General features: G+C 35.9%; 4 protein-coding genes across 6 annotated transcripts; 2 read left to right on the forward strand and 2 right to left on the reverse strand.

Moving 5' to 3' along the window:
* The first annotated feature begins 49 nt into the window (after positions 1 to 49).
* Positions 50 to 1,329, forward strand: LOC132783406 (dynein axonemal assembly factor 4). The gene has a single exon (XM_060788545.1). It carries the CDS (start codon positions 152 to 154, stop codon positions 923 to 925), a length of 774 nt encoding a protein of 257 aa, XP_060644528.1. The 5' UTR covers positions 50 to 151; the 3' UTR covers positions 926 to 1,329.
* Positions 1,098 to 7,593, reverse strand: LOC132783403 (actin-binding protein WASF3). Of its 3 annotated transcripts, none has more exons than XM_060788542.1 (6): positions 7,399 to 7,593; positions 5,735 to 6,578; positions 4,547 to 4,627; positions 2,806 to 3,500; positions 2,233 to 2,482; positions 1,098 to 2,175 (listed from the first exon to the last, which is right to left on the reverse strand). In XM_060788542.1, the coding sequence occupies exons 2-6, from the start codon at positions 6,474 to 6,476 to the stop codon at positions 1,997 to 1,999; spliced, it is 1,947 nt and encodes a 648-aa protein (XP_060644525.1). In that variant the 5' UTR covers positions 6,477 to 6,578; positions 7,399 to 7,593; the 3' UTR covers positions 1,098 to 1,996. The 3 variants fall into 3 exon arrangements, with proteins under 3 accessions (XP_060644525.1, XP_060644524.1, XP_060644526.1); XM_060788541.1 differs by lacking the exon at positions 4,547 to 4,627 and adding an exon at positions 5,282 to 5,398; XM_060788543.1 differs by lacking the exon at positions 4,547 to 4,627 and having other exon boundaries at positions 1,104 to 2,175; positions 7,399 to 7,591.
* Positions 7,594 to 8,065: 472 nt separating this feature from the next.
* Positions 8,066 to 8,694, forward strand: LOC132783408 (ATP synthase subunit g, mitochondrial). The gene is made up of 3 exons (XM_060788548.1): positions 8,066 to 8,104; positions 8,172 to 8,222; positions 8,307 to 8,694. Exons 2-3 carry the CDS (start codon positions 8,183 to 8,185, stop codon positions 8,564 to 8,566), a joined length of 300 nt encoding a protein of 99 aa, XP_060644531.1. The 5' UTR covers positions 8,066 to 8,104; positions 8,172 to 8,182; the 3' UTR covers positions 8,567 to 8,694.
* A 4,676-nt stretch (positions 8,695 to 13,370) lies between these two features.
* On the reverse strand, positions 13,371 to 23,211 carry LOC132793202 (protein piwi). The gene is made up of 8 exons (XM_060802927.1): positions 23,052 to 23,211; positions 18,436 to 19,071; positions 18,060 to 18,380; positions 17,829 to 17,983; positions 17,573 to 17,773; positions 14,668 to 14,859; positions 14,497 to 14,607; positions 13,371 to 14,434 (listed from the first exon to the last, which is right to left on the reverse strand). The coding sequence occupies exons 1-8, from the start codon at positions 23,112 to 23,114 to the stop codon at positions 13,552 to 13,554; spliced, it is 2,562 nt and encodes an 853-aa protein (XP_060658910.1). The 5' UTR covers positions 23,115 to 23,211; the 3' UTR covers positions 13,371 to 13,551.
* Positions 23,212 to 25,048: the final 1,837 nt, after the last annotated feature.

Raw genomic sequence — 25,048 nt, forward strand, 5'->3', positions numbered from 1 at the left:
TTAAATAAAGCCGAATCGTAGTAGTTGTAGCAGACACAGTCTTTGCATTCCAAATGACACTCGAGCATTTCCCACAGAGCTGTGCTTACAATTGCTCACTCACAACACAACAAGAGCGTGTGTAAGGACAACGACAACGCAACCGCTCAAAATGGTGCAAATATCACAAACAGAGGAGGACATTAAGATTTCCATTGAACTAAATAGACTCGTTACCCGAAAGCCGGACGTTGTCCTCCTGCCGCAATATTTAAAATTTAATAATCCACCAATATTCTTTGAACGACATTTGGTCCAGGAAATTGATGAGATGGCCAGTTTTTGTCGTATTTTCAAGCACGAGGCTCGTATTGTGCTAATTAAGAAGCAACCTGGCATCTGGCCAGAGATGTTTCAAAAACTGAGCAAGGAGGCTTTAATGCAAAAACGTCTAGAGATAGCCGATCTGATAGTAGAGCGCAACAAAAAACGAGATGAGATGGCTCTGGAACGTTACGAGAACAAGCGACGCGCTGAAATTGAGAAGGAAGTGAAGCGTGAAGGCGACATGAAAGATCGCGTGAAGAAGTTTCAAGAGAGTTCTTGTCACGAAGCCTTAATGGTGGGTGTGCGCAAAGAGACTCATATGAAGCTAAATGGAGGGCATGGCAATATTAATGACAATAACAGCAATAACCGACAGCAGCCGGCATTGGCATCGGAAATGCGGCAAGCCACACCAGTTGTGCGATATCAATCACCAATCGCCATGTCAGCCGTGCGAGGTAATGGACGCATCAGCGTGTGTTTCTCCAGTGAGCACAAACAGGATACACCGAAACGTGAGTCACAGGAAGGTATTCATATGCCATTTACTGTACATGACCCATCTAATGGCAACGCGATGGCCAAAGAAAACACTCCGATGGAGACTGTAGATGAATAATACTAAAAGATTGAAACCATCAATATGGTTAGGGAAATGTTGTATAACTTTCGTAATAACCATTTAAATAAAATGCATTAGAGTTAAGAGCTCGAGAGAGAGAGAGAGAGAGATCGGAACGATTCAATTGGAATACTTTTTATTTTAAATTAGATAAAATATACAACAATTATTATAATATGCATACACCCATTAATTGTATATTTTTAATAAGGTTTAAACAAGAAATAAAAAATGGTGTTGTAGCTATTTATAGATTGATTGGTGTACGTAGCGAGTACATGTTTAGCAGAAGTGTTCAGTAGGTTTAGATTAAGATAATACATATATTATTTAGAATATTTTTTTGAATAAACTGTATATGTATGTAAGTTAAACGATATATGCTTCGTATATTGCGGTTTCATAGCTTGTTTAAAAATGCTCAAGACTTTCTTAGCTATTTATATAATGTATATAGTTTTATAATTTGTATTTACAATCATGCTAAGCAAATGCTTGATGTAACTGCCCATTCTATAGTTTAATATGCGTGCTTCTTTTGCATTGCTTGTTAATAATCATTTGCGTATTCGAGTTTATTAGAGTTAAATATCGTTTTTGTTATATTTGTAATATCCGAAATTTCTCCTCCGCGTTTTAATATACTCCATAATTCCAGCTATAGTTTCTAATGGTTGAAAACAAGAGTTAGTATTTAAACGAGAAGAGTGTAAATTCCCTAACGCTGCTTAGGCTTAGCCATGCTACGAATACGACTCCCAATGCGTGTTTTATACATATATGTATGTCTGTTTCCATTAGTGATATTACATATACTAGCCATAATTACTCTTGGTATGTGAATGCATATAAATATTTACAATTCCTTTATAATTTTGATTTAAGGTTTAGAGTTTAGTGTTAAGGTATGCTCGATTATAAGTATACTCTTAAAAATTATGGTAAAAAAAAGCTTTGGCGCTTTGAAGTAATCCAATTGCTTTCAACGCTGCATCAATTGTATCTTTGGAATTACTTTTTCTTCTTATTTTTTGCATTCTTTTCTGGCTTAACCGAAGCCATCAGGGATCAAGCAGAAGTTTCGTTCGTTTCCATCCAACCCTCACTGTCATCTTCGCTGTCCGAGTCTTCCGACTCTGATAACTCGATGGCCACACGTCTAGCCAAAATTGAGGCTACGTCGAGCATCGCCGTGTTGCGTTCAATTTCCTTTAGTTCGGATTTCTCGACCTTACGCAATATGATACCTAATTTTATGGAAATTGTCAATTAGAATTATCAAAAAATTTTCAATCATAACTTACCATCTCGAATGGCTTTCATTAAATCATTGCGTGGATCATGGAATGGTGGCTGCACCTTTTTAGCGCTGACAATGTGAGCACCACCATTTGGTTGCGGGGATAAATGCAGTTCTCCATTAGGCAGCCCCTTTGGCAAAATTTGATGTGGATGCGGCTGCAATTGCTGCATAGAGTTCATGAAGTCCTCCACTGGTGGCGGTGGTGGAGGCGGTGGTGGTGCAACATTGGGTGGTGACATTTTTGGAGAATGCTAAAACGACGGATTAAATTAGATACAGAAACAAATTTTAGAATCTATTTAAATTAAACAGAATTAAAAGTCAAACAGAGGAAAAACCATATTTAAAAGCTATGGTTTCCAGAATTTAAATTATTTAATTTCATTTAACATTTAATAAATTAAAAAGTTGCAGGAATATGAATTATTTTCTAACAAGGGGAATTTTTTTGAAAAGTCGTCATATCATAAGTATCAGCAGTTCGAATCAATACCTATTTGTCACGTGATATAAAAACTGTTCCACAGACCTTACAATTTTTAAAATTTGCAACCATGGTCACAACACAACGTACCTGATCGGGAACTGGCGGAGGTGGTGGCAAATCATTCAGCGAGTTCAATTGGTTGCTGTTCGTCATGGTCATGCTATTGAACGTATTATTCAGTTGAGCCATAACCAAATCGTTAGCGTTCTGGGTACTGTTGCTGGGAGCCATCAGCGGAGAGCCAGCTCGCGATGTACTGTTTGTGCGGCCCAGTAGCTTGGCCGCCATATGTCCACTAGCAGCACCATTCATAGCTGACAATGGAGACACTGCATCCGGCACTGGTGGGGGTGGTGGCAGAGCATCACGACTTGTGGACATGCTGCGTCCTCGTGTTGGAGTATTTGCATTAGATGCCGTTGGAGTACCACCGCCACTACCATTGGAAGGTGGCGCCGGTGGCGGTTGCGATGGTCGCGGTTTAGTACGTGATGGAGTTCCTGGCCCATATATCGGTTCCGGCGATAAGGCACCTTGTCCACTCTGGCCATAGATTCCATGCGACTGATGGTAAAGCGTGGCATCGTACATTTGCTGCTGCTGCAGATGTATCTGTTGTGGGGCCGTCATGCCGTTTGTTCCATATGTAGCAGCATACTGATTAACGGCTGCATGTGGTGTTAGCTGCTCATAACCAGTGCCATCGATCTGTTCCGATGGGTAACTACGCCGTAGTTCAATGGAGTTTGGCCGAGGTGGTCGGGTGTCATAAATGCCCATGTCTAGAAAATACCCAACATCAATGTTAATAAGAAATATTTTAAGACTATTAGCTTAATTTTACTCAAAACTCAAAATCCAATCAAAATTAAAACTTAACATGTATAAAAAACAAAGAGTTAAAAACATACACACACAAGATATGCAAAAAAAAAAATAAAAATAATAATGGCAAGCAACAATTTGAATTGATCTGGATTTAAAAAATTGAGAATGCAAAAATAATTACACCTGAAATGATGACTGCACAAAGTCGCGTCATATGCGTTGTATTTTAAAAATAAGATATGTAATTAATTGCTTAGTAATTGTAAGGTTAGGAATTGCAAGCGCTCTTAATACTCCTAATGAGATCCCTGAAACGCCAATGTAAACTTTAGACGTATTTAGCACTTCGGAATTCGTATTTAATAAGAGTTTGTGAAAGTTTGGATAGCCTTATGTAAAAATGCATATTAATTTATATAGTATGTTGTTCAATGATTGACTTTAAGAACAGTTACTTAGTGCGAATGCAATTCCCGTCCCCATTTATGAGCTGAATTACAAAGAAAGGCGATGTCTTCTATTAACAGCTATAAAAGCCATGAATTGGCAGGTTAGATAGATTTGGGATTTGCTTATCTAAAAAGAACTGTGAATAGGATCAGAGCGAACATGGATAATGCTTACGTTGGGGAAAACTACAGCGTGTGTAAAATTAGTATTTGAATCAATGCAATTGAATATAGCCAAATAATCCGAATTAGGAAGATTAGATTCAGTAATTTAATTAACTTTTGAATATATTTTTGTTTTTTACATTTATTGTTGAATATAGAAATATCAAGTAAATAATCACATTTATCAAATAGATTAGCACACTTGTAAAAACGTGATGAAATCAAAAATTCATTGAAGGAGCGCTAAGTACACATGAATTATGTATACATATTTACTTGTTAAGATTATTATTGTAAAGGGGTCTAGAGTGATAGTTTTTGTTGTTGTAGTACGATAGAGAAGTAAATGAAGGAACATTTAGAGACTCAATTACTGTTGCTCTGACCTGTAATAGCGATAGCCGTTTGCTTTGCAAGATTACTGTTATTCTCCAAATGTGAGAGCATATTATAGGGCTTAACAGAATCTGGAAATGAGATGATCATGCGGTGTACGATGTTAAACTACATCAAGTAGAGGCATGTGTATAATATAAAAGTACACAAAACTACACTTATTTAAAAAAATAACACAAAACATAGCTGATTGGATCCAATACTCCATAAATACTACTCAGGATAGTAATGAAATCGAAAAAAGGTTCCCGTTTAAGATAACCCCTAATGTTAGCTTCTGTTACAATATTTCACATTAAAAAACATATGTTTGACTATTTAGTTGTCTACTGCATATAAGAAATGTTTGAAAATGGCGCGCTTTTGTGATTATTTGCTTGCTATGTTAATGATCTCGAAATATATAACAATGTTTGTTCCCAATCTCGAAGATCTCATAATTTTGCTGGATCATGAATAAAATAAGTCTTGGTTAATGACATGATCAAATAGGGATTTCTATATGCGGGAGAGAAAATGTACAAAAGAATGAATGATTTATTATCATACTGATTGCAAGCTAGCGAGCAATTTGCAAGAAAATTGAATGTATTGGTTTAGGTACAACAATTTCAATTAATATTTCGAATACAGTTTAATTGTTGTAAACTGAACTGAAAAAATGTAAGCCGCAAAGTGCGCAGTCCATGACGCATTCATCTGCAGCGCATGCGCTGATGCCATACCTTGGACATCACCAATATTTGCCAGATGCTGTTGGATGGGTCTTCGACGCGCCAGTGTGCCCAACCCCAGGTGCAATTCACTGTCGGCGATTACGGTTTGGATTTCAACTAGTTGCGCTAAATGTGTGCATACGGTAGTACATAATTGAGGGTTAAAAGAGGTGCATTCAATATGACAGCATGGATATTAGTCGGAATTTTCTCCTGCATAATCGTGAATTGGGATAATTGAGCACAAATCTCAATATCTTTTGGTATGAACATCAATTCATAATTATAAATTCTAACTAATTCAAAATTATGCCGATTCTCTTCTTATAGAATTCTTTCTTTCTAGCATCTCTAATTCAACGATTATTTATTGTTTTGGGTACACACTGACGAAACAATAGAAATTCTTTCCTAATGCAGACATATCTAGTGACTATAAAAAGAGCATTAACATATACTTACTGCCATATCCGCCCTCTTCGTTGGGCATGGCGTTGGGTGTCCGATAAATAACATTGTTTGGCATTAAAGTTTCACCATGCCCCAAAGCAATTTGTCGCTGCTTTTCGCGTGTGTTATGTGGCGTGCGAACACGTTTCTTGTGCCGGTTGTTAGGACCACCGCCACCACCTCCTGCACCTTCTTGTCGGGGACGATGAATCTTTTTGCCCTTGTCGTGCATGACGCGTTCCGTATCCTTAATCATCTCCTGTCGCCATAACTCAAAGAAGTAGTTTGGATCCGTGTAGAATTTGAGTCCGTCCTTGCCATCATCGCGATACACATTGAGCTTGTCCAGTGGGGGTGGTTTGTCGCATTGCGCATACGTCTCGAGCATTGGAGCGGGCATTGTGGAGCGCGAGAAGATCTGTTGATCGAATATCTTGGCTGACTTGAATGCCTTCTTGCGCGTTATATCGGTCAGTGGCACCTCCTCAACTGTGCTGTCCAACTGGGTGACCTTGATTGCCAGCCGATCAATGCGAGCCTGTAGAGAATTGGCACGATCACCAATGTTGCCCACATCGCGTGCCAATTCGCCAAAGACATCTTCTGCATGCTTCGACAGTGATGACAACTGCCTTATGATGTTTGTCAGTGTAGTGTTTGTTACCGTCTCCAACTCCACACACTGCAGCTCATCCTGCTGATAAACAGACCGTGCGACATGAACAGGCTCTATAGATCGCTTTGGCAACGGCATGTTGCTTTATTCGATGTTCGCTGCAATATGTTCGTTGTTCGATCCGTAAAGCTCTCCCCAACTAAGCACGCTTCGTGACGCTGGTTACCGCTATTTCATTGACTGCAAAAAAAATGAATTAAATATTATAATATATTATAAACACACATACATAGCACCCATAGCTTTTCAATGTATCGAAACCGGTTCCAATTATTTTCAAACTTCTGATGCCTCGTTCACACATTGCATTTGTAATCTATCTTAAAGTGAAATACTTTTAGCTGTTGCTTAAGTCTGTTTCCGCTAACCAAACCAAATATGTATATACTCAGACTTATCTGTAAATATATTTATCTGCAAATTCTTATATAAATAGGCACTAATACATATGTAGATTAATCAGAATCGCACACAGATGAGTTTTATATTCTTTTTTGCTACCGGCTCAAGGTGATTTGCGAAAGCCAAATCACCCTATTCGTTGGCAATTCGCTTTGGTTTGGACCACACCCACTACATATGAGCCACTCTTATGATAAGCGCACACAAAAATGATAAATCATTCATTCCCCCTCTAGCTAGAGTAAGAGGTTCGTTATTAGTTCCGTTGTTTTGCATAGGCAACAGTAATAGCATAAATAATTGTTCTTTTATTGCCAGCCAAAATGCCCCAACAAGCTTAAATATACACACAATCGCACGTATAATGTATGTATGTATGCGCATTTGGTTGGCGTCAACCCCCCATTTTCAAGGATTATAAAAATTTCAATTGCTTTATAAATTGACGTATTCACAAATGCGCACATACAAATTCGTGAGCACTCACACATTATTTTAAAAATTATTAATTTCCTTTACACATAGTGCCAAGTTGTTAAATTAGATAGCACACAATTTCAATTGGTCACCACACCATTATCACCCCGTCACAACTCACCGTGCGCTTCACACACACTTTTCACAATCAAATAATATCAATTTAAGCCTTTTGGGCACATAACACCGTTATTCTGGAATTTCAATTATAGAGAAAGTTATTCTCTTTGCACAAAATTATCTCTGTTTAATTTTTGCGATTTCTTTTGTGGAAACAGATTTCCACACCTTTATTGTAGTGGTGCACAATTAGCGTGACCGCAAGTCAAATTTATAAATATACTATTTTGCTTTAAAAATATATACGAAATATACTGCTACATCGTAATTTGTATTTGTTGGTTACTCTGACATAGTGACGGCAAAATGTTGCAAAACAAGTTACCACCACCTAAGTTCTAAACAATTTAGAAACGAACTCATAAAAATTTAAGTACTAGGGATATCTTAGATATGAATGCAGGAATATTATCACGGTTGTACATTCCAACAATATTGGAAGTATCAAAAATATCAATTAAATTTCAAATTGGCATTTCAGCGTTGCTTTCGATAGAATTTTATGTTTGACGGCTAGAACAAAATAAACGAAGGACCGCTTTTGTAATAAAAGTTTTATATTTTAATTTAACTATTTATATTAATAATAAAAAGTAATTTACAAATATAAAATTGAAATATTTTTGGGAACCATCAATTTATCGATAATAAAATCCACACTATACATGTTCATTAGAAACAACCCTGTTTAATTGCAATATAGACGGGTAAGGTGTTCGCGTTTTCCATAAAATTTTTAGCTGGCGGCGTAACACATAATTATTTTATTTTTAGACTACAATACAATGGCGGGAGTTGCTACAAAGGGATCCAGTTTAATCAATAGTAAGATAATAACTCGATTGCGAACTTAGCAGAATAATTGCAGTATTTCCCCTCTCTAAATTATGTAATACTCAACTTTGGCAGGGCTTCTTGTGCAAGCAAGACCACAATTGGATGTTTTCTTAAAATATGCCAAAGTGGAGCTAACACCACCAACGCCCGGCGATATTCCAGCTATTCGTCAGAGTATCGGCAACATTGTCAAAAGTGCTAAAACCGGGTCCTACAAGAACCTCTCAGTGAAGGAGGCTTGGTTAAACACACTTGTCACCGCCGAGGTCATCTTTTGGTTTTACATTGGCGAGTGCATTGGCAAGCGTCACCTCGTTGGCTACAATGTTTAAATTTACTGTTACGAACCTTTGGTGTCTGACCATGCTATTGGATGCACCAGCGATTACATTGTGAACGCATTAAAATGTCAGCACTTAATATAATTAATAAATAAATTCGAAAGTGTGATCAAAAGACAGATTTCCATGCAATTGTATAACTGCGGAGAACTATGAGACATGCGTAGCTCAGAGAAGCTGGGTCCAGTGAATTTAGATATTCAAAAAAAAATTGGTGCCCATTGCTTTAAATCGTTTGCCCATGTTTGCCCAGGAAAATTTTTTTTTGCCCACCCTTAGTTTCAAAATTATGAAAAATTTTTTTTTTTTTTAAATTCAAACATTTTTTTTTCAAAATTTTTTTACGGAAATCTCTTTAAAATCGTTTGCCCATCTTTTAGTTTTCGAAAAAAATTTTCGTTTTCGAAATTTTGAAAAATTTTGACATTTTTTCGGCATGAATGACTCAAACTCGATCGCCCACACCTCGAAATTATGAAAACTAAAGCTCTACAACGGTAGCCTCAAGTGTTTTCAAGTCTGCCCATATCTCAGAATTTCAAAATTTTGAAAAATTTTGAAGGTTTTCAGCTTTTTTGATTGCCCATACAAATTCATCGTTTGCCCAAGTTTCAAAGTCTCAAATTTTTGCCAAATTTCAAAATTTTTCAAATTTTTTTTGACTTTCAGACTGCGCATTCGCTATTTTCGTTTGCCCACCCTTTAGAATTTCAAAATTTTGCCGAATTCCAAAAATTTTCATACTTTTTTGATTTCAGCCTATTGCCCATACAAATTCATCGTTTGCCCAAGTTTCAAAGTCTCAAATTTTTGCCAAATTTCAAAATTTTTCAAATTTTTTTTTACTTTTTCAGACTGCCCATTCGCTATTTTCGTTTGCCCACCCTTTAGAATATCAAAATTTTGCTTTATTTAAAAAATTTTCATTCTTTTTTTATTTCAGTCTATTGCCATACAAATTCATCGTTTGCCCAAGTTTCAAAGTCTCAAATTTTTGCCAAATATCAAAATTTTTCAAATTTTTTTTTCGAGGTGTGGGCGATCGAGTTTGAGTCATTCATGCCGAAAAAATGTCAAAATTTTTCAAAATTCAAAATTTCGAAAACGAAAATTTTTTTCGAAAAACTAAAAGATGGACAAACATGGGCAAACGATTATAAAGCGATTTCCGCAAAAAAAATTTTGAAAAGAAAAATTTTTGAATTTTCGAAAAAAAAATGTTTTCATAATTTTGAAACTAAGGGTGGGAAAAAAAATTTTTCCTGGGCAAACATGGGCAAACGATTTAAAGCAATGGGCACCAATTTTTTTTTTTTTGAATATCTCAAATCACTGGACCCAGCTTCTCTGAGCTGATATCCGTATTATGAGGCAATAGATGCTTTTTTAGTTTCTGGAAATTGAATTTTACCCATCAATGCCATTTGTCCAGTTTTAGTTAAAGAAATTCACTAATTTAAGCTAACATTCGCTGTCAATTCCTGCTGGCAGATTGAAAACAAGTAAGAAAGCTACACTCGAGTGTACCCGCTACCCATCTCAAATAAAAGCAAAATACTGCGGTATTCTGAAAATAAACCGCGAAAATACTAAGCAAAATATACCAAATGCTATATGTTATATTTGTATGGTAATACATTCCAAATATTCCATTGAGTATAAATTATACCAGATTGTCAACAAAAGCTTTATCTGATTGCAGCAAATTTTTCAACAACCATCAAGACCATAATAACCGAAAATCCAAAATCAGAAATATATAAACTTACCCCAATTGTGTTTTCGTAGTGAACAACATAGCGGTTTCCAATTGTATCTCGTGTCATCTCATGGCCACGATTGTCGGAAAGTCCGGTTGACTACTGGATGACATGAATCATGCGTTGTTTGTTTTATGAGTGTTGTACGAGAACGCTGCAATGGCGTCATGTGTGTACACATGAGATGTTTGGTAGACAACCGCTATGTTGTCTACTCACAATTGGATTGTCTACACATGAAAATGTGTGCGTACATGACTTTATTGCACATTAACCCTTCTTTTTGCATTAACATACGGGACTTAGAGTCTACCAGATACATCATGCACTATATCTGCCAGAGGGTAATTTAAATTTCCTAAGGGTCTGGTGCCCAAGTACATTCACATATTTTAATACGCCAAATTAAAAAATGTTCCAAAATGTAAGAATTAAATAAAACGTTAATTTTTATTGAATTGAATTAATTTAAACAAAATTGTTCTTAAATTTATGTTTTAAACATATTTTATTATTATTATATAAATAGACCCAGGTATGGTATTTAGCCTTTGCAATATCCTTGTAGTGCGTGTCTGAAAGTGTCCTTTTGTGATAAACGAAGGCGTTGTCCTTTCAAACTTCCACATAATTTTATATTATTAAGAGGCCCATGTCGCTACAGATACTTTCAATATTTGATAAAATCTGGCGAACAACAAAAGTCATACAAGAAACCATTAAAGTAATAAATAAAAACAATCATTAATAAAATGATTTAACAAATATAGATTGACACATAGTTAAAAAAAAAACGATTAACTAAAAAATTACCAAAATAATCAAATGATTAGATGTAAAAAGTTAAATTTCAAATATACTTTTACTAAATATAATTAGAATACGATCCACACTTAAAAGAAAATTCTCAGCTCAGATAAGTGTAAATCAGTCCTTAGTCCAGTCCTTAAAACTTTACTTTACTTTATATATAACTCGCTTATCGTTAGTAATTCGCCAGAGCTTCGTAAACTGCAATTGCAAATCAAAGATTCTTATAACCAATTCTGTTAATCGGATTCCGATGAGATGTAGAAGTGCTTGCTCTGTTCTCTAGATCTGTTCTAAAGTCATCAGTTTGACTGCCATGTGGAAAAATATATTGCTTCCTTTGTTTAACCTGCGGTGTTTGTGAGTCTTGCTATAACTGGTAAGTGGTCCGAAGAGAGCTCATGTGAAAGTTGAACAGATAACTTGTTGGTGGCGATTCCATTATAAATGAAGAAGTCAAGTGCCTAGGGAGTAAGCTGTGTATTGTATGAGTAGAAGGTTGGGTCTCCTGTAGCAAGAATTCGGCATGTGCTGCTTGTTATGGCATCCTGCAATCTCCTTCCTCGAGTGCATAATCCTTGGTTGCCCCACCACTGATGTTTGGCATTGAAATCTCCGCCTGCAATGAACCTATTACCCAAGGTCGCAAACAGCTGATCAAAGTAGGCTTTACTCCAAGGTAAAGGGAGAAAACCTTGATGCATCCACCGTTTGTCATGATATTTACACTAGCTGCTTGTAACTTCATCCATGAAATGAGCTCAGTCTGGAAGTGTAAAATACTCGAGCGAATTAGCACAGCATCGCCACTCTTTGAAGTAACACTGAGATGATTTGCGTAATATTGGTCGTAACCAGGTAGGTATATTTTTTTTCCAGGACGCATATGCGTTTCAGTTATTAGCATTATGTCGATTTGGTCTCTGTTACTCTATGATGACCTATTTGAGTTATTGTGAGTGCCTCTGCAATATTTGAGGTATTCATCAGGTAAACGTATAACATGTTTTGTCTTGTTTTGTCGTCATCCTTCTCATTGACTGGGATTCTGCTATATTAAGAATTGTAAAGCTCTTATCGGCAAAGGTGCGCTCAATTAGATCTTTTGGCACGTTAGGATGAATATCACTTAACACCAGTCTGCAGGGTTTGGTTTCCCTTAGCTGATGATGCCAGAACTTGCAGTTTTGTGTGGATAGCATGTTGACAACAGCTCGGAATGTACGGGAGTTTATTGTATATATCCGTGAGATTCCAAACTTGGACGTGCGAATGACGTACTCGTCAGCTCCATAACAGCATGTACTTCTTATGCTAAGGCTGCAAAGCGGTTATTTTGAAGTCCTGCCGCATGTATGGTGGCCGATGAACGCCCTTTAATAATATTGTTAGTTGGCTTCGGCTTTTGTATTGTTTTTCTTGCCTTGTCAGATTTTTTTTGCTTCTTGCAAAGAGACATCATCGGAGCATATGAGAAATCTTTTAGCGAATGTAGATTAAGCTTGATGCGCTCTTAGCACTTTGCGTTGAGCAAAGCCTTCGACACTGCCATTGCATATCTTGATTGATAGTTTGTACTAGTAAATGTTAAAGTACTCGTTGTGCAAGTACTTGTAATTGAATTTTGAAGATTTTTGGATAAACTGGCACGCAGTTTTGTGGCAAATGCCGCTGCCTATGTTCTATCTTTGGACAAACTGGCACGCAATTCTGCAGGTGTACTTGCTAATTTTTTCAACCTCTCACAGTCCAACAGCTTATTACTAAGCTGTGAGTGAGCAGACACTTGTTCATTCATATTTTGGCAGATCACAATATTTGTTTACGGTTAAAATATTGTTTCTGTCTATTCTCCACCTTTCGTTTGCGCACGGCGAGGGCAAACGCTGCACAGCTTAAGATTTGATTATCTTTGGTAAAGTATCGTAAGAGGCTGCCGTCACCGCTTTCCAGTGACTAAAGATAGAATTGTGTGCAAGATAAACACAAGTTGGGAAGATTTGTGTTCGATCTCTTTCTTCCAAGATGATTTATTCGCAAGCGCGTACGTCTTTACAAAGCGAATATCAACAAGCAACAGGCTGGCAATTAAATTACTGCTTAAGCGCTAGTACCTATTAAGTGCCCTCCTTTATCTTGAATCTTGGCTTTACTTGGTACTGCTATGCTTTTAATATACATTAATAAATTAAAGACAATGTCCATAACACAGTTTTAGAAAGCCACAATTTACTTTTGTGGTAGTCTACTTTATTATTAAATCAAAAACTAAATTCAATTGTGTAACTGCAATTTGACAAAAATAGTCATCTGAAATTATTTGGAGAAACATAAAAATCTATATCCAATAGTAAATTCAATTTCAATTCAACTTATAGATATTGTGATTTCGATTAAACTTTAAACTTAAAGATAATAAAACTTTTTCTCAAGCGCATTCTGTGGAATGGCGTGTATGTTTGTACCTACAAGGGTTGCTAGCTTTTTAGCATATTGGCATACTGCTGGAACGCGTGTAGTGCCCGACCAATTGTAATATAAATGACACATCTTATATGTGAGTTTTTGAATTTGATCGGGACTCAATCGAATTTTGCTATGGACTACATTGTAGCTTGTGGGGGCGACCGTCCCATGACGAACTGCCTGAGACACTAAATAAAAGTCGTAACGTTCGGGCATTGTGATCACATCATCAACCACGGTTCCAGGCGGTGGATTTTGTTTGGACGATGTGAAGAGTCGGGTGTTCGCCGCCCTTGACACCACAATATATGCAAGCATTGGCGGTGTTGTAGACCCAGCGCGTTGATATTCAGCTTCAAGCTTTTCTACAATATCCTTAACCTCATATTCAACCAAGTGTTTTAGCGAGCCTGAGCTCACACCATCACGATAAAATACTATCCTGGCCGGTAACTTTTGGTGCTCGCGATGATATTGTCTAAGAGCCTTTAACATCATTGGCCATAAATTGTTGGCCATCACATCGTATGCGCTACATTCAGCCACAGTACTAAAGTATGTCGAGTTTTGTTGTTGGTCCATCGAAGCAACCAAAGCTCCATAGGCCTTCGAGCGATCACGAGTACATTTTGCTATATCAAATCCAATTGTCATCAACCCGGACAACGGTAAATCTATCATCCATGGGGTGTAGCCGAGCTTGCAATTGATTTGTATTGCAATTTTTGTAGCGACACTCATTCCCCTTTGAGTGGCTTTTGTTGTTACCACTTGAGTAGGAATTGCTTTATCCACGCATCCTCTCTTTTTGATCGACGAATATCTAAGGGATTGTTTGGAAGTATAATACAGTCAGTAATACAAATTTGAATTTTCAAAACAAACCGTTCGGTGTTGTTATTTGGCACGAGGCATAAAATTAACTGTGGATCAATGCGGGCACAGTCGTCTAAGGCTTGAATGTAACTGCCCGTGCGATCATCGTAAATCATAGTTCTGAAAAAGTTTTATCTCGTTGTGAGTGGCAGACTTCGTAAGTCGAAAAAATTAACTTACTCGCGTGGGCTTCTGATTTGAAAACCCATGCCACGCGCAACTTGATTTAAATTCTGAAGCAGTGTGCGAAGATCTCGAGAGTTTCGTTGTGGTGCAATTACTGCCCAGCGATCAAGTCCTTGACTGGGTGTAGTAAACATTTGATTATCCCGAAAATAACGCGTCCAATCGGCCTGATCCCCAGCGGAAATGCTAATAAAGGTAAGAGACGATAAGTAGTTTTATTTTTAAGGTGCAAAAACAAGTGAGAAAGCTACAATCGAGTGTGCTCGACTGTGAGATACCCTCTACCCATTTTGAATAAAAGCAAAATATTGCGGTAATGATCTCAAAATATTAAAAACCAAAAAATATGCATGTATTCTCGATCCCGACCGGGATTCGAACCAGAAAACGGCACGGGTATACACACTCAACCGGTGCACCGGTTACTCATGTGCGTTTTCGATACACTTGTACTCATGAGTATGAGTACCTTTTTAGACACTTGTACTCATGAGTACGGGTGCCTAAAAAGGCTTATACTCATGAGTATAAGTGTCTAGAAGGGCTTATACTCATGAGTACGAGTATCAAGAAAGGCACGACACTTATTGTGCAAGTGCCGAGGCATACTCGGCAATTTGCGATCTGTGATTCTATGCACTCGGATAAAGCCGGTGCCGATGGTTATGGGTAAGTGTATAACCAAAAAATCAGAAATTTTATTACCTGTTTATAACACTATTGTAAATGCCTATATAATTGCAAAAGGGTATTTTGCATATTTTTACAAAATAACCAAAAACCATCTGATATTTTCTTTGACCATTTGTACATTTGTCACAAAGCAAAAGTCATAAAATCTAAACGCGAGCCGCGACACACAAGTATCAATAGGGGTGGGGGAAAAACACCCGAGTATTTGCTCAGGCACTCGAGTGTCCGATCAAACACTCGAGTGTCTGAGTAGATACTCATAAGACACAAGCCATTTCGTCATGAGTGCAAAAATGATCGGTTACACGAAGAACAACCACCGGCAAATCACAAGATTCTACAAGCCGAGTGTCTAAAATGAGTGCAAGAAAGGCCTGAGCATGATACAATTATACAAGGTAGTCTCGTCGGAAAAAAGATTTCGTCAGTGCGCATTCGTATTTCGACGCAAGATGTTGTTTGCGGACGAATTTTTAGCGCAATTAACCCTTATGCAAAATGACATTTTGTAATGTATGCCGTAGACACGGATAGAATTAAAACATTTAGAGAATTAGAGAATTCTCATATATATTATTAATATTGTTCATAAACAATTTACATTTTAAAAATATGTCAAGGAGACATGAATATTAGCTTCAAACTATGTAAATATTAATATTATCGTCTAAGGGTTAATGCGCATTTCATTGTCGTCTCGTTCACACTACCATGCTGTGCCTATTTCACTCGCACTCATTGCTAACATAGACAGGGTACCAGCTTTTTGCCGACGAGACTACCTTATCATGGGCCTGAGTATGACAATATGAGTGCCTCTATGCAGATACAAATATAGAGGCGCGCATGTACATATATACGTATACGCATACATACAACACCTACATAGAAGGCGTTTTTGCCCATACAAAAGTATTTCTTTAATAACATCCACAATATTTATTTATAATTGTTGTAAAACCGATTTAAAAAAAAAAAGTTTGTACCCCGAGCGGGCTTGAACCTGAGTACCCCGAGTACCACAACATGTTGGGCTTGCACTCTACCAATACCCTATGTTGAATTTGACCCGTTTTAACTAAAATGTTCAAATTTGTTAAGTGAGTGTCCATATACATGTTGTAGATTTGTCAATTCTTAATTCATAACATGTAAGCTCATTATGCATTTTTTGCGGTTTTTTTGCGTAATTTGAATTATTAGAGAGCAACATTTTGATCAGAATTGCAGAACTGCTAGAAGTGTGGCGTAAGCAAGGAGCTTTTGCGAGAAACGAAATGCCATATACACTTTCACAACTTGTTGATCTTGCTGTCCTATTAAGATTACAATTCGCAAAATAATAAACAAGCCCGTGGTAAAGCCTTTGCGATTTTTTTTTATCTTTAATAACTCCATATTTATTATCCGATCTGGACCAAACTTGCAGGACGCATTTGAAATAGGACATTCATACTGCGTTCCAAAATTGGTCTCTAACTTGAAAATTGCTTTAGATATTCGTTTTTTTTTATTTATCTTGTTGACACGCCCACTTTTCTAAAATACCTTCCTATAGTAATAACCTTCATTATACAAGAAACCTGCATTCAAAAATCTTGTTAATTTCAAAAATTTTAATTTTGGCCACAAAAACGGGTCAAATTCAACATAGTGCAATAGAGCTACCGCAGTGCCTATATTCATACACATACAAATATAGAGGCGAGCATGCATGTATATACGCATACATACAACACATACATAGAAGGCGTTTTTGCCCATACAAAACTATTTCTATAATAACATCAATTTTTATCTGATCGCAACCAAATTTTCACGAATTATAACTACTATTGTTATTATTGTATCGCAGCTCTAGCTTTAAAACTACGTGTGTTATTCGATTTTTTTGTTTTGCGGGGACGGAAGGGGGTGTGGCAAAAATTTGAAACAAACTTGATATGCGTGCAAGCATAACAAATGCTGTCGAAAATTATAGCTCTATCTCTTATAGTCTCTGAGATCCAGTGTTTCATACGGACAAGGCTAGATCGTCTCGGCTATTTATGCTGATCAAGAATATATATATACTTTATAGGGTCGGAGATGCCTCGTTCTACCTATTACATACATTTCCTGCCGGCACAAAGTTATAATACCCTTCAAACCTATGAGTAGCGGGTATAAAAAAATTTCTTAAGAGTCCAGTAATTTGATTACATACCGATTATTAAGGAAGAGGATTTTTTGTGGTGCAATTATACGACCTTGAATCTCAACAAGATTCTCATCTAACTTCATGTTCCAATCATTCAGTACCCTTACACTTTCGGGAGTCGTCTGCAACCTTCGGTTAAATGTGCGCAAGCGATCGATACGTCTGGCTGGATTTAACTGTGTGTGATCTGCCATCGCGCGTTTAAGTCTGTAAAAATTAATTTGAGCTATCGTATCCGAAATGAGTTCATTTAGTAACTTACTGAAAGTTGGAGCGCATGTTATCTGTAAGCCCAGTAACGCGGCACAACTCTGGAATGAGAATAACCAATTCGTTGGCGTTCGTGTTTTGAGCTTTATCTTTATTCTTCGAAACAAGCAATGGTTGTTTGTGATCCCGAATGCGAATGTTGTATTTCTAAAAAACGAGATGTGGACAAATTGCGAGAATCGATTTAGTTATCCGCCCTTATTATTTAGGGCGCTATACTTACCGTTAAATAGTATTCTACAAAGCTTATGTCTCTTCCCTTGCAATTAAATGTAGCAAGTGGTGATTTTGTAAAGTCAACATCATTAATACGATATGTTTTGTTGTTATAATCAGTGAGCACAATTAAGCCCAAAACGTTCATGCGAAATTCCTCCTGATGCCGAGCAGGATTCTGGGAACTGCGAACAAGAATATCGTAAACGGTTTCGGTGCGCATAACTTTATGTGCGATTTCGCTACACAACATAATATCTCTTTCGTGCTGTCGTATTGAAGTCTCGTAACCAGGCCATAATTCTAAGGAAAACTCACGCATCGATACCTATATTCGAACAATTAGCAAATAGTACAAACATTTTAAATTCAATTCAGTTTACCTTTGCGTGCGGATCAAATAGATTTCGTCCGACCTGCTCTAGGTTAAGTCCCTTCATAGAACGTCGCAATATCAAATTCAGCACTTGTAAAAAGCGCTCCTCCGCTGTTGAAATAAAACCCACAAACTTAATTGTAATAGTGTAGTTAATATCCTGCTTAGATTTTCCGTTAAGAATTGTAATATCCTGCTCAAATTTTTTTGTCGTAAATAACTGTTTGCCATCAAAAAGATAGCCTTTTCCCAATGCTGCAGCATGATCCGATAATATGCCACAGCGTACTCGGAGAAGTTCAATCTCTGGCGATAAATCAACATGGTAGTGTACAATGCGCCATTTAGGAGTGGTGTTCAGTCGAAAATAGTTCGACAATAACTGAATCGGTGCGCCTTCTTTTCCAACCTTCGACACCACTTCGACGGGTCTTGTGTGAACAATTTCAAATCGATCCATACGTTTCTGAACTCGATTGCTCCCATTTCCACCCCCAGTTGCTGGTCCACGCGGTGTATTTGTCTCACAAGCTGCAGCTTGACGAGATGTGGAAGGCCTCTCGTCTTTTGGTGATGGGGCGTTCCTAGGATCCAAAGTGCGCGATGCGCTACTGTTCGCTTGTCCTCGGAATAGTTTTGCATTCTGTTTCGGAATTGTTAGAAATTAACATATTACAATTATTTATCAAAGCATAACATATTTTATGCACATATTTGTAAAGGACGGATCGTCTCGGCTATTGACGCTGATCAAGAATATACTATATATATACTTTCAAGGGTCGGCGTAGCCTCCTTATGCCGATTACATACATTTCCTGCCGGCACAAAGTTATAATGCCCACTCCATACCGCACTATGAGGTATTTTTTTCATTTTTTTGGTAAATATTGATATTAGTGTTTTTAAGCCATAAAATGCCCTTAAAAATGAGTGGATCTAATTGAGTTAATGGCTTAAATGAGCAGCATCCATTCGTCCGATAATAAATCAACCCAAACCTAGTACCCAAAAAATCAGAAAATCTATTTTGAAATTCATCGAGTGGTCATTAATCCTTAATAAAGTTGACGTATATGAATATTTTCCTAACTAAGTGCGCTGCATCAGCATAAACTAAGTAACCAGCAGTCAGAAAACGGCATGTAGGCATACATCGTGGGAATCAAGGACAACTTTAGCAGAGTTATTTTTATACCCGCTACCCATAGGGTAGAAAGGCATAATAACTTTGTGCCGGCAGGAAATGTAAGTAACAGGTAGAAGGAGGCATCTCCGACCCTATAAAGTCCATGTCCGTCCGTATGAAACACTGGATCTCAGAGACTATAAGAGATAGAGCTACAATTTTTCGACAGCATTTGTTATGTTTGCACGCAGATCAAGATTGTTTCAAATTTTTACCACGCCCACTTTCGCCCCCACATATCAAAAAATCTAATAACAAGCGTAATTTTAAAGCTAGAGTTACGAATATATATAGTATATACAATAACAACTATAGTAGTTATGATTCCTGAAAATTTGGTTGCGATCAGATAAAAATTGTGGAAGTTATTAAAGAAATACTTTTGTATGGGCAAAAACGCCTAGTTACTAGGGGTCTTAGTTGCTTCGGCTGACAATCTGGTATATTGTGCCGTCTATGGTATATTTTGAATGTGGTACTATATCGATATACCAAATATACAATTTGGTATAAATTTAGTATTATTTTGTATATGTTGAGAATATTTTGCTTTTTTCAAAATGGGTAGCGGGTATTTCACAGTCGAGCACTCTCGACTGTAACTTTCTTACTTATTTTATTCCTTTTACTGTGTATTATATACTTTTACACTTATATATTCCACGTGGACCTTTACCGAGAAACCCCAAGTTTGTATTTATGTTTTTGTTATGTCTACATCATTTATTTATGTATGTAAGGAACTGACAGAAAGCAAAATTCTCGAATACCATCTAAAAAATACAAATTCTCGATCGACAACAACAATCAGTTAATCTAGAAATGCTGATGAAGATGTCCACAAATAACGTTTATGAAAAGACAAATTTCTTGATGATGATCATTACGTTCCTCGTAATTTTGGTATTTGAAATATTAAAGAAATCGTATGTTTACTCATACGTAGAGCGTGTTACACGATATGTGTCAGGCTAGTTGTTTTAAAAATGGTACAAGCTTTCATTTCTAAGCATTTTTTTCTAAGCTACTATATGATTTTTTTCTTCTCTCTCATCACTGCGTGTTTCGTTTCATTTATGCTGACATTGAACTTCCACTTCGTTTCTCTTTGCATTGATATTTGATCTCAAACGAGCAAATGACCGCTTAAAGAACAAGTACATTTTTATGTACGAATGTTTATATATATATAGAGAAAGAAGTCTATATTGAATTTATATGCATATGCATGGATACGATTGCCTGCAAACACAAGTTCTGTTGAAAGAAAATTATAGGTTTATCTCATATAGACGGACACACAGACGGACCTGACAATATTGTCTCGGCTGTTAACGCTGATCGAGATGTGATATGATATGTGTATACTTCATAGGATCGGAGATGCCGCTCTCTACCTGATACACACATTTCCTGCAAGCACGAAGTTATAAAACCCTTTTACCCTATGGGTAGCGGGTACAAAAATGACCTAAAATTTAAATATGCCACATTAAAATGTTTTTACTTGTGCACGGGTACTACCGCGTTCGAAATAGACGCTGGTATATTCTCTCCCCTTTTTGTAAAAGCTGCGTTTTTCTTTTTTTGATCTGTTGTTGGTATGTAATTCGCATAATTTTTTTATAAAACATCATACTCTTCTTAAAGCACATTCAGAAATACGTATTGGCTTAGTTCCACCTCCATAAGTGCGGCAATACATTTGCATTTTTTTTGCATCTTTTACATTTATAATTACTAAAAATAAATGTTAAAAAATGCTAATAACAAGTATTATGTTGGGAATTAATTATATTATCTGGCAACATTTAAAAAAAAATTCAATACATATATGTACATATATTTAGAGCAGAAAATCTAAAGCTGAATATGTGTGCGAATAACTAAGTTTGGCACTGTATGTATTAATGAGCAAAGCAAAATACTAGAAAGACTTCTTATGTTCTGTTCTTTCTTATTCTCTGCCTATGCCGATCTATAAGCAACAACAAATTGGTAAGCTTATAATTACTTCGCTAATCCGACAATACGTTGTTCTATATATATGTACATATGTATAGTTTTATAGATAGATATAGATTAAAAAAATTCTCGGTCATAATATAAAAGCAGAGTAATAAGAAACGCTTAACGCAGTTTCTAAGTTGATGTAGTTAATACTCAGAAACCCATTAATTTTGAATTGTTTTATCGTCTTAAAAGAGAAAAAGATCTTTTATTTTTTTCTATGTGCTTCGCCTTCTCAATCTTAAAGTTATTGGGTCAACAGCACATTTTCATGCGAATCCATCATGCAATCTAACAGTTATTTGTATTTTTATGTATATTAAGTTTCCTGGATTTGGTTTTTGTACGGTATTTATCTTTATGTACATACATGTATGTATGTATATATAACCATTACTATACGCATATGAGCATTTTCTGAATCGCGAACGTGACACGCGTAAGTCTCTAACTGAAAAAATGACGTCAATAAAATAAAAAGACTGTAAGTTAATATAGATCTACCAAAACTAAATTGTGTAAATTTTAATTTTAAAAAGCCAGAAAAGGCCAAGTTTAACTAGAACGCTGCTTTGTAACGGTTTTAACACCAATAGTTTTTTTTTATCATTTTACACTATGTATTTTACTCCTCTTTATTGATACAAACAAATAAAAAATAAATAATTTTTTTTGGCGTGGTACACTTTTTCTGGAAATCTAAAATGATGTCTTTAAAAAGATAAAAAAATCTTGATGTGAAGGTCTGCCTAATTTATTTTTCATAATTTTGGTATTTAAAATAATATTAAAAAAATCGTATCTTTACTTATACATAAATACAGCGACTGGGGGGTTTTTACTTGATTTTTACACAATCCATTGTGTCAGCATAATTGTTTCCTCGTATGTATATACTCGCCATATTCAAGTTTAAGATGGGAGATAGAGAATGAAAAAATTACATATATACATACATACGTATACGTACGTATCATTGCTTGTTCTGATTTGTGTATGCTGACAGTTAGACTTCGTGTTGGCTTCGCAATTTCCAGAATGCTCACTTTACATACATATGTATATATATATACAGAAAATCGTAAAGAAGTATGTACATAAGATTTTTTTTCTTTCCCTCTCTATTTCTCATCCTAATATTAAACATGGCGGGCATCTTTGCGTATTTCGTTTTGCTTATGCTGACGTTTAACTTAGACTTCGTATTGGGCTCTCAATTTACAGAATGATCACTTTTAGTTTTCTTTATAATTTGTTTATAACATGTATATATTTATAGACATACGTATACAGGCATATGTATGTTTGAAATATTAAATTTGTACGCTTATGTATGTATGGCGACTGCTCTACGATTTTACTTATTAAAATACATTCATTAGTAGTAGATACATATGTAAATAAAAATAATAATTGAAACTTACAGGCTCATGCGCACTATCACCAGCACTGAAAGGCCTACGTCGTCCTCTTTCCTGATCACCCATTGCTCTTATTTATGCAAAATATGAGAAAAACTGAGCACAACACACAAAAAAGATTTTCGACTTTTTAACCGGGCAACTTGAAAGCCAATGATGAAATAAAGCTATTTTTCACAGCAGGATCACGGCTGAGAAAATACCCGAAATTTTCAAAGTACCAAGAAATGGTCACACCGATTATAAAACGAGATTACTATCGGTTACTTTTGATGATTTAATGAATCATAAACCATAAAAGTAACAATATGAAGATGCTACAGTAATTTAATGTGTATTTTATAGGTGTTACATTAAACATGTTAATTGCGTTAGTTTCCGTTGGGGTCACTAAAAATATATAAGTGTTTTTGTGCTTATATGCATTTCAACATTTTATGAAGCACGTTTTGAATAGCAATTTTAAAAAAATAAGTGGAATATGTAATCAATTAATCTACCTTATACTCTATTTAGACCAAGTGTATTGCTTCAATGATACATTTGTAAATGCAAGTTTTCACACCAAAACTGCATCACGTGATGAGCTGTTTAGGGGTGAAAAAGTAAACCCACGCAGGAAAAAACATATTATTATATTACGACGACACTGAAAGCATTCAAAGATTATATGTTTATATCAATTTCATATTTTATTTAATTGATTCTACTTATTCCTATTTTACATCATATTAAGCAACTCGCAACTGCAACGGTCATATTTCTATACAAAGTGGTCAAAGTGATTGTCTTGGCGATTTTATTTAAATATTTTGGCATGCCTCCGTCGATTTCCTTTCCCTTTTCTCATCTTGGTTTTTTACTTTTTTAAGAATTTGAAAACAATTTAAAATAATTTTAAGCCGCCAAAATTTGATGGGGCTCCATTAGCCGTTTCTCTCTTACACATTCACCCGCTTAAGAAATGTTGCGGCAGAAGATTCTACTCAATGATGCAAAAAATATACTGAAACGAAACGGCTTTAATTATAATGTCATCAAATCAATTTCAAATTTCTTAAAAATAGAAGGAAACCTATGATCTTATTCTTTAACATTTTCGAGTTTTTAACAAAATCAAAACTGTTTAATGTTATGAACAGTGTTGCCAACACTTGATGGTCATTTATACCAGGTCATTTATACCAGGATTCCAAAGGAAATAGCCAAAAATAGCTAGATTTCTTACAAAATTGCAATTTCATAACTTATTATATTTTTGTGCATCAATTGTACAGCATTTCTTCAGTAAGCAAAAATTTGACTAGCCTCCTCGGAACTTAAATATTTTCCCATTGTACAAATCTGTGTAAGATACTTATTTGGGAAGTCATACTCAAAACAACAGTTTTAAACTCGATGCAAATTGTCAAATCTTTTTTAATGCAGTGTTTAAATGTTAGATCTTTCATCGCAAATTGTTCGTTGATACATTTGACTCCTTTTTTCGCAAGCAATCAATTTACATACAAATGCATCACAAAAATCAGTTAATTTTAATGTAGAGATGGTAGCATTGCGAACTCGAAACGATGTTGAGAAAATACCCAAATACTACAAAGGATAAATAGTATTTTAGTATTTAAGATACACAATTCGGTCACGATGGGCGGTAAACGTAGTGTGTATGAATCGATAGCCACAAACAATGTCTCTATTGCTAATATATGTTTTTAAGGTCGACTGTTTTTTAGTGGAGTTTAAATAAATTTATATAATCAAATATTAAAAATAGTTAACAAATAGCAAATAATTTTTTTGAAATAGCCAACATAACAGGCACCTGCAAAATTGGGGGTTTGCAGTGTTAGGTCATCAAAAATAGCCAAATCTGGCTAGAATATAGCTGAATTAGCAACACTGATTATAAAGTGATTTTTTTTAATTCCAAGTTATAATATTGGCAACATTAATAGATAATGTCCCGTTTCCATAGCACCAAAAAAATTCAGTTGAAATGT

Source organism: Drosophila nasuta, chromosome 2L (assembly GCF_023558535.2).
Source record: "Drosophila nasuta strain 15112-1781.00 chromosome 2L, ASM2355853v1, whole genome shotgun sequence".
Lineage (NCBI taxonomy): Eukaryota > Metazoa > Arthropoda > Insecta > Diptera > Drosophilidae > Drosophila > Drosophila nasuta.

What these genes read in the sequence shown, in the direction of transcription:
- LOC132783408 (XM_060788548.1), top strand. Translation starts at nt 8,183, where the DNA reads ATGGCGGGAGTTGCTACAAAGGGATCCAGTTTAATCAATA. An exon ending in GGGATCCAGTTTAATCAATA is followed by an intron (nt 8,223 to 8,306) that starts GTAAGATAATAA and finishes CAACTTTGGCAG; the next exon opens with GGCTTCTTGTGCAAGCAAGA.
- LOC132783406 (XM_060788545.1), top strand. Translation starts at nt 152, where the DNA reads ATGGTGCAAATATCACAAACAGAGGAGGACATTAAGATTTCCATTGAA.
- LOC132783403 (XM_060788541.1), bottom strand. Translation starts at nt 6,476, where the DNA reads ATGCCGTTGCCAAAGCGATCTATAGAGCCTGTTCATGTCGCACGGTCT. An exon ending in CGAAGAGGGCGGATATGGCA is followed by an intron (nt 5,399 to 5,734) that starts GTAAGTATATGT and finishes GCACACATTTAG; the next exon opens with CGCAACTAGTTGAAATCCAA. An exon ending in CTCCGCCAGTTCCCGATCAG is followed by an intron (nt 2,483 to 2,805) that starts GTACGTTGTGTT and finishes CCGTCGTTTTAG; the next exon opens with CATTCTCCAAAAATGTCACC.
- LOC132793202 (XM_060802927.1), bottom strand. Translation starts at nt 23,114, where the DNA reads ATGGGTGATCAGGAAAGAGGACGACGTAGGCCTTTCAGTGCTGGTGAT. An exon ending in TATTTGATCCGCACGCAAAG is followed by an intron (nt 18,381 to 18,435) that starts GTAAACTGAATT and finishes GTTCGAATATAG; the next exon opens with GTATCGATGCGTGAGTTTTC. An exon ending in ATCCTCTTCCTTAATAATCG is followed by an intron (nt 14,860 to 17,572) that starts GTATGTAATCAA and finishes TACCTTTATTAG; the next exon opens with CATTTCCGCTGGGGATCAGG.